This window comes from Primulina eburnea, chromosome 15, assembly GCF_022965805.1.
Source record: "Primulina eburnea isolate SZY01 chromosome 15, ASM2296580v1, whole genome shotgun sequence".
NCBI lineage: Eukaryota > Viridiplantae > Streptophyta > Magnoliopsida > Lamiales > Gesneriaceae > Primulina > Primulina eburnea.
This window is the reverse complement of record NC_133115.1, coordinates 16,246,676-16,255,937: the sequence shown is the minus strand read 5'-3', so window position 1 is coordinate 16,255,937 and position 9,262 is coordinate 16,246,676. Positions and strand designations below refer to the sequence as shown.

Here is a 9,262-nt window from a genome sequence, read left to right as displayed (position 1 = left end):
GCGTCGAGGAATTCGTTGGATTTCGCGTGGGCCACTGATGCAACATACTAACATGAATTCGAATACTTAACTGGTGTAACTTAGACATAATAATCATCCTTACCCATAAGCTCATTCATTTCCTAAGGACATTCTAAGATTCCCTTGACTCGACCTTATTAAACTTTGCACTAAACTAAGGTATCGAACCTCAAAGCATTCAACATAATTTCCCAAAATGAAGTACACGGATCCCATGCCCTGGTCCGGGTCGGGTCCGGGTAGGCAGTGTAAATCGTGTCGTGTAGAAAGGGGAAGGCATGGACCCCGTGCCTAGGTCCGTGTAGATACTGTAAAAACGTACTTCGAAGAAATCAAAGGCACGGACCTCGTGCCAGGGTCCGTGTACCCACGATTGACGCGAACCAACGGAATTTTAATACACGTGACGCTTAACCTCCTTAGATCAATTGTACGGACTACGAGTCGACACCTCGAGACCCATCCTAGGATACCATAACACTGACTCGAGCCTATTCAATTGTCCCAAAACAACCACATATCGCAAGTAACTCAACAACCCGAGAACACGACTTTTGACAACAAAAACGATTTTCGACGACTACTCGATCTCCCAAGTGCCTAACGACACGAAACGAAAAGTGAATCGCCATCCAACATCATTAACGACATACCTAAATGCAACAGCGATCACCCGTCGATTCTCAACGAAGACTGCAACTATAAAACTTCAAGAACGCATCACTAACATAATTTTAAGAAAACGCAGTTCGAGCAGTCCCACGAAAAATACCATAACTCACTCAATATTTATCCAAATATTTCGTATTTTATATCAAATTGAAGGTATCGAAAAAGTTCTACGTTTCATACGTTGAAAGTTTTCCAGAAAAGCTACCGAAAAATCGCAGTATTTAAAAGAACATTAAAAACGAGTTTTGAGATCTAAAAACTCCTTCAAAACACATCCAATAAATTTTCTGCTCAAACTACTACATAACATACTCATGTTTTCACACAAAACACATTAAATTAATACTATGATAAGATCGACGCAGGAAAAATAGAATATACGTGCCTTTGGATAATTAAAAATATCGAAACGACGATACCGACGCGAGAAGGATGCGAGAGACGATCCGGCACGAACGTGGCGCCAAATTCCTTGAAGAAAAACAACGAAATTTTGCTGGAAAAATGAAAGAGAGGGGGCGGAATATACAAGCTTGAAGAACCCTAGGTTTTTCCTTAAAAAAATGAAAGGAAAGTGTAGAGAATTGTGTGTGAATGTGTACGGCTAAGAGTGTGTTTAAAAGTGTGTGTGTGCGTGTGTTTTACTGTAACTAAGGGAAAGATTGCTTAATTAAGAATTAATAATGCTAATTAAAATGCTAATCAAATGCTAGTAAAATGCTAATTATAAATGTAAATTCTCACTTAAAATAAAATGTACATTTGCTAAACTTTAAAAGTTTTAAAATCCTAAAATTACTAAATAAATGAATTAGGCTTTAAAATGATAAAACTTAATTATTTAAAATGCCCCATCCGTAACTTAAAATAAAATACCACGTTCTAAAATTGCCCAAAATCGTTGTCGGTCTCTTTTCCTCGTACCCGCATCGAGTAATCGCTTGAAACATGAACTCGAAACACATTTTAACGTGCAGCACATAAACATAAATAATTTAAAATAATACATTTAAATAAATCATGCATGGCTAAAACTCATTTTAAATTTAAATAAATGCTTTAATAATTAAGTAATTGAATAGGTTATACGTGTACTGAATTTGGGTATTAAAATTAGAGTATTCTTATCTTTGGCACTACAGACAAGCATGGTGTTGGCAACAAGAGAAACCCTACTGTTTTGGCAAACTCTCTCATCATCCCGCGCTTTTGTTTGGAATAAATTCCATTTATCACATAACTACTATAATTAATGACGTGCGCACGTGGCCCATGAGCCAGCCATGTCAATGTCGATGTTGTTCCACCATTGCATTTGTCTATTTCACAAGCCACCTGACATGCATTCAATTTGAATAGGATGATTAAAACAGTAGTTATAACCTGTTCAGCACAAAATGCATGAAAAAGATTTTTTCATCCACCTAACCTTTGCACGAAACAAGTCAATGAACCTCTTATTGTGAGAATCTTGTATCAACCTTTCATATAAGGTCCAGGAAATTCGATCTACGTAACCTGAACGCATGCAATCTATGATTTTATTTAAAAGATATGTTTAAAGATTTTTATGCATTTAATGCATGATTATTGCATGGTTAGAGTTTATTGCAGGATTATTTTAAAGTTTCATACATTATGGCTTTAAGTTGCATTTCACGCTCGAACGAGGAACGGAGACCAGAGGTTATCAGGAAACATATTTTTTTATTGAATGAATAGAAGTGTTTTACGGGTATTTTTAGAAAATGTGTATTGGTTGGGTATTTTTATTTGTCAGGTTATATTTTTTTGACGGTACAAAAATTTTAACGATTCAAACTTTTGAGGTTCGGGCAATATTTTCTAAAATGTATCAAAACGAAATATTTATCTGGAGTGTTACTGGGCTTGTTGGGTTTTCTTATTACTTAATGGGATCAAAACCATTTTTATTTTTAATTGAGGCCCATCAATGCATTTTAATTAACCTAAACTACACTTAACATAAACCCTAAACCTAATTAGCACTTAGAAGCTGCCCACCCCATTATTCAGCAGCCTCCTTCACATGTAGACAACAGCTTTTCCCCCTCCCTGCAGCAGCACGCTTCGACCATTGTTGCTTCTTCAAGAAAAGCTTTTCCCCGCCTCTCCAGTTCACGTCCCGCGCATAGATATTCAAGCTTTTGATTGTTTAATCGCTAAGGTACACATGTATATCCTTTTCCTCATCATTCAAGTCTTTGTATGCTGTTATATATGTTATTTCATGAGGAAAATGTTCGTTTATATTTTAGCTTCATTTGTGCAAGGTTTTCATGTAAATAATGCATTCAAATGTTTGGGGCTCACTTTTTTTATGGATTGATGGAAGGGGCTGCCGAGTTGTTGATGCTAAGGGGCTGTACGTAATGGTAAAGTGTTGTCATAAGGCTAGAGTCGAGGGAGGCGTGTTAAGCTAAGGGCCGAGGGAGTTGTGTCGAAGGGTTGGCTCGTTTTGATCGTAGATCGGGTGAGGGGTGGAGCCGGCGATGAAAGGGCTGAACCAAGACATGTCTCAGACCCTGAGGCGTGTTAAGCTAAGGGCCGAGGGAGTTGTGTCGAAGGGTTGGCTCGTTTTGATCTTAGATCGGGTGAGGGGTGGATCCGGAGATGAAAGGGCTGAAACAAGCCATGGACCAGACCCTAGTGGGTGTGAGACATGGCATAGGGAGTCTTGACCACTACTGGAACTAGTCTTGGAGCCGATCGATAAAAGTAAGGGAGATGGCCACGTGTTGGTATGTTTTGGGTGTGCCTTGGGTTTGCGTGTGCTGTGGAGTGCATGGGGCTGCGTGCTTGAGATATTTCGGTCTAGGAGGGTCCTGAGGTGTGCTAGGAGGGGCTGGGTTGAGTCTGGTCCTAGCAGGTTAGTTGTAGGGTCGATGGTTGGGCAGAAAGTCGCGGCTAGTGCGTGGTTTTAGTGTGCAGAAAAATTCAGCGGTCTTCAAGCTTTTTTCGTGGGTTATATAGGTCCAAGAAAGGGTGTTTTAGAGGCTGGTCAAGTAGAGTTAAGTCATGTCTTGAGTTGGGAAAAATTTGGTTAAGTTTCGGGTCGATTCGGGTTAAAACCGAGACCCCGGTCCAAGTTTTACAAACGAATTGCGTATGTTGTGAAATGGGCTCTAGATTAAGTCTACGAAATGTTTATTTCATGTTTTGGGATGTTGTAAGGAGTTTGGTAAGCTTCGAGTCGAAATTTAGAGGTCTAGGGGCAAAATAGTCATTTTGGGTTTCCAGGGGCAAAATGGTCATTTTGCTCCTGAGTCGAGAGTGTTGTCCTGGCAGCGTCCTGAGCAGAATTTGACATGTTTTATTTAATTTTTTTTGTATCACGATCATGATTTTTTTGAATTATGAAAAATACGTTACATGCTTGATTTTAAGGAAAAATTACGTATATGCATGATTTTGATAAATGATGAAAATGATGATACTTTTGAAGGATGGAATTGGTTGTAACTGATGATATATGTATACAATGATGATGAGACCTAGGCACAGTGGATGGGTAATACTGTCGCTAATGTACGACAGCCACCGGGTATCACGGTTATACGTAGATGGATCAATAGAATAGAGCTGATACGAAAGTCACAACTAATGAACTAAATTCAATTAAATTAAATGTATAAGTATATGATGATACGATGAGATGTTTTGACATGCATGTGTAATGACCCGATTTAATTACATGTTATTTGGCGATAATTATGATTAATTATTTTAAATTGAGGAATTTAAAATAATTAAGCCAAATAATTAAATTGTGTGTTTATGCATTTTAAATGTGATAGCATACGGAAGTTGAAATAAAATAGACCGGGTCAAGTTCGAACCGAAAAGATAAAAGATATATATATATATATATATATATATATATATATATATGTAATATGAAATAATAATAATAATAGTTATAATCATCCTCAACTTTCCCTCGTAAATCGCGCCATTCACCTTCTTTCCCGTAGCATCGGTTCTTTATTTCCCAATCCATTTTCGCGACTTTGACCGCTGATTGTGGCCGCATCGGTCGCCGAAAAATTCAAGTAAATATACGGTTGGAAAGCCCTTGACGAGAGCTACAATTTGGTACCAATATTTCAAGGTATTTCGCCACTTTTAATTTCGGCTGTCGGAGTTGTGGCGAGTTTCCGGCCACTTCTTGACTGAATTCGATATTTTTGGATGTAGGTACAAACTTTGAGTTGAATCGAGGTATCAATCAAATTTTAGAAATCTGTTATCGATTTTTAGAATATTTAATTGGAAATTTTGAAGTATTGAGATGTATAAAATGAGTATTAGGATGTTTGATGTTTTAGAATTGTTAATTATAATTGTTGGAAATTATAAGGTAAAACTTTGATATAAAATGTCAAGTTTGGGAAAGTAAGAAAGTTAGTCGCTTAAATATTAGTTTAGCGTCATTTAAAGCTGAAAATAATATCTTGCGACGATAAAATAGAAATGATTGATTTTAGGCATTTTAACCGGATATTGGAATTTTAAGAATTTAAGATGCCTAAATTGTTGAAATTGGATTTTTAGTGAATTTGAATGGTTATGGAATTGTTATATGATAATAAGACCATTTAAATTAATATTCAGGTGATTTGTCTGAGTTGGCATTTCCAGGACTTTCTTGAGGATTTAAGTTACTGGTAAATTAGTTGAGGTACGTAGAGATCAGTTATTTTCACGATGTCTGACAGAGGTATCTGATGATCCCGTGTATGATTTATTTGATATTTGCTGATTTATGTGATATTATATGCTGACTCGCATATTATCAGTTGGTAATTGATGTGCAAAATAAAATAAAATATTTCTTTGGTTCACATACATTTTATTTTGGTTAGACACATCAATACCACTGAACATATCATATTGAGCCTATCTGTTATTGAGATCCAGTTATACTTTCGATTGAGATCTGTATATGATATTATATTGTGTCTTGTGGATTTTGGGCACCTTGACTCGGTCCGGCTTAGGTAGTTGCTGGCATCAAGTGTGAAGCCATATCCCCAGACACTGTCCGCTGAGTCGTGGACCAGCTCGAGCATATTATGATTGTTGATATCGATCCTTTGATTCCTGATATCCTGATATCTTGCACCTATACATGCATTGCATTCATGCATGGCATCATTGCATTTCTATGTCATATATCGTGGTTTCTTGATGTCTCGTACTGGGGTTACTAACCCCCGAGAGGGGGCTGTCGTGTCTTTTGTGTGGGGACATGACAGGTGGTACAGGTGGTTCGACCTCAGGCGCTCGAGAGGAAGCCTCAGGAAGTACCAGAGCTCCTTGAGAGTAGGCTCAGTTGTGTTTAGGTATTGTGGTGTTGCTGTCTCCCAGATACTATATGTATATATTTGGAAGATTGTATTATAGTATTATCAAGCCTTGTCGGTTCTATGATATTTGGGTTTGTATATGTGATGATCGTGTCTGGCTGGCACGTGTGTATGCTGTTGTGTTTATTGAGGGCATATGTTGTTTATTTTGAGTATTTGATTTTCTGGTATGTCCTATATACAGGAAGGTCATGCCGAAATTTTTATAGGCCCAACCGCAAATTTTTAACTCACTTTTCCGCTGTTAACTGATTAATCAAGATTGCATGTTAATAAATCGTGATTAGGATAACGGGCCCTCACAGTTGGTATCACAGCGTAGACTGGGATACGCTCGCACTAGAGTTAGTACACTTGAGTTTAGGCACAAGAAATTTGTGCGCATGTGTTTGATTATTTGAAATTACTTGCTCTTGTATGGCATGAATTACATGTTAGTATCTTAGGGATATGACATCTAGACTATACATTTGAGTTTTATTTCAGTGCTTTGGATTACATTGAGGTTATTGAATATTTTGGGAATTTAACCTTAAATCTGTAGAATGGCAACTAGAGGAAATAAAGGGAAAGGAAAAGAAGTGGCTCAGGAGTCTTGGGCACAGAATATCGGAGGAAATGACAGAGTTCCTCGAGGTAGACGTGGGCGTGCTGCTGCAGAGATAGCCGCTAAAGCTGATGAAGAGGTAGAACAGTTAGTGCACCGAGTTGATGAAATGGAATTGGCTGTAGCTCGATTTCAGAATATGCATCCTGCGAAATTCTTTGGAAATGTAGGCAGTGATCGGGCCGAAGGATGGTTGAAACACATGGAATTCCTGTTCAACACAGTACATTATGATGCTGATAGAAGATTAACTATGGCAGTCCTCCAACTACGGGATCGTGCACAGCGTTGGTGGGAGGCTACTACAAATGTACTGCAACAAACAGGTAGTCAGATTACTTGGGAGGTGTTTCGTGCTAAATTTCTCCTAGAATATGCTCCACCATCCTACTACTCAGCAAGAGAATCAGAATTTCATCGACTCGTTCAGGGAAATATGTCTGTTGAGGAATATGCTCGACAACTTTCTGCTCTTCTCACTTATGTACCACATGTGGCCGTGAGTGAAAAAGGAAAAATTTCAAAATTTTTGGAAGGACTGGACTTTCAAATTCATGCTATGGTTATGGCTGGGTCGCCTACAACTTATGCCGAAGCTGTGGATAAGGAGATTGGAATTGAAGCTGGATTGAAAAGGGGTAGACAACCACAGGCTCCACAAATGCCTAGTGGTGGTTCATTTTTTTCAGCAGGTACATCATCTTTTCCATCTCAGCAGTCATACCAACAGCAGAAACAAAAACAATTCAGACCAAAAGGAAAACAGTTTAAAAAGAAATATCAGTCCAGTTCCTCTAGTTCGAGCAGTTCGCAAAGTGTAACAGGTGGACAGTATCCCGTGATTTACTGTGATCGATGCGGAGAAGACATCCTACTGCACAGTGTAGTGGAGTATTGGGTTCATGTCATACTTGTGGTCAGTCAGGGCATTTTTCCAGAGTTTGTCCGAACCGTGCACAGGGACAGATGCAGCCACAGCAGTTGCCTTATGCCAGAGGTAGTTTTCTAGGTGGCTCATCTCAGCGACCATTTGCTCCTGCACCGTCTTATCAGCAGTCTAGTTACCCACAAGTCAGGGATAATGTGCCACAGTCTTTTCAAGGTCCTCAACAAGCTCGAGTATATGCTTTGACCGAGGATCAGGCTAGAGAGGCTCCAGGCGGGGTGATCGCAGGTACTTGCCTTATTTACGATCATATTGCACGAGTTTTATTTGATACTGGAGCATCTCATTCATTCATTGCATCTGATTATGTTGATGAATATGAACTCTGGACTACACCATTTCATGAAACTGTATCTGTGTCTACGCCAGCTGGTCGATTTATTCCATCTGGGCAAACAATCCAACCAGAGAAAAGAGAATACCATCCTATTGCTATGTTATTGCTACAGTTATTGCTACAGTATTCATGTTTCAGAGTTGATGGTATTTATGATTTCAAAGCTATGTTTTCAGAGTATATTGTCATTTCTATGTAAGAGTTCCACTAGCTGAGATTTATTCTCATTCCAGTTATTTCTTGTGATGCAGATCAGAGTGGCGGCCCGGGACGTTGACTGTGGATTGGGGTCATATGCGTACACCGTTGGAAGGAAGATTTTGGGCATGATCATAGGAATGATATTTTGTATTTTGTTATGTCATTTAAATGATCATGTATTGCTATTTTGTAAACATTTTTATGAAATGTATTTTGAAACTCCTTCCATATTTTAAAGAAAATTTTAAATTCCGCTGTATTTTAATTGTAACGGGTCAGGGTGTCACATTTAGTGGTATCAAAGCGGTGTTCTTCGGACCAATGCATATGACTTCGTCTACATTCAACTGTCCGGGTATGTTTGATTGCATCTATCCATTGTTATATATTGATATGTCTTTTGTGAGTACATTGTAGAGTAGAGGATGCCACCTAAGAGGAAAGCTGTAGAGGTTGAGATGAGAGAGAGATATTTTGAGTTGTTCGTGCAGTGACGTCAATTTCGGGGACGAAATTCCTCTAAGGAGGGGAGATTGTAATAGCCGAGCCCGGTGTACGGTATGGTTTAAGATTTTGTATGATTATTGGCTATTTGGGTAAGTTTATGTATAGTTTGGATGTTAAGAGTTTCGTGTTATGATTTATAGTATGGTTGGTTATAGATGATGTGCAGTGTTATTGTAGCGGCGTTACGATTAAATTCATGATAAATAGTATATTGATCCAAATGAGGTGAGGCCAATTGGAGTGGTTAGATAAGACATAAGGCTATAACTTTCTTATTTTGAGTTTTGTTCAAATCATTGGGGAAGGTAAGCCAAAAGTGTCCCGAAGTGTGTTGTGTGTTTCAACGTTCCTCCAGTGACACATGTTGGGAGATTTAGCATAACTTTTTACTCAGACATCCAAATGATCTGAAATTTTGAGGGAGTCAAGATAAGACATAGAGCTACAACTTTGTAGTTTACCACTTTTTCCAATTCGGATGGGAAGAGGCGTTTCTGAGGCGATCTTTGTAGAAGCTGTGCGCAGAGTAAGATTTGGTCCGAAGGTAGAGCGCACCCGCGGTCATGTAAGGACCGCACCCG

General features: G+C 38.7%; 1 protein-coding gene across 1 annotated transcript; it reads left to right on the top strand.

Moving 5' to 3' along the window:
• The first annotated feature begins 4,641 nt into the window (after window positions 1–4,641).
• LOC140815497 (uncharacterized) lies at window positions 4,642–7,699 on the top strand. The gene is made up of 4 exons (XM_073174589.1): window positions 4,642–4,825; window positions 5,329–5,395; window positions 5,973–6,059; window positions 6,628–7,699. Exon 4 carries the CDS (start codon window positions 6,629–6,631, stop codon window positions 7,697–7,699), a length of 1,071 nt encoding a protein of 356 aa, XP_073030690.1. The 5' UTR covers window positions 4,642–4,825; window positions 5,329–5,395; window positions 5,973–6,059; window position 6,628.
• The last annotated feature ends 1,563 nt before the right edge of the window (window positions 7,700–9,262 follow it).

Bases quoted from the DNA above. Each gene is read 5' to 3' on its own strand.
- LOC140815497 (XM_073174589.1), top strand. From the start codon at position 6,629: ATGGCAACTAGAGGAAATAAAGGGAAAGGAAAAGAAGTGGCTCAGGAG.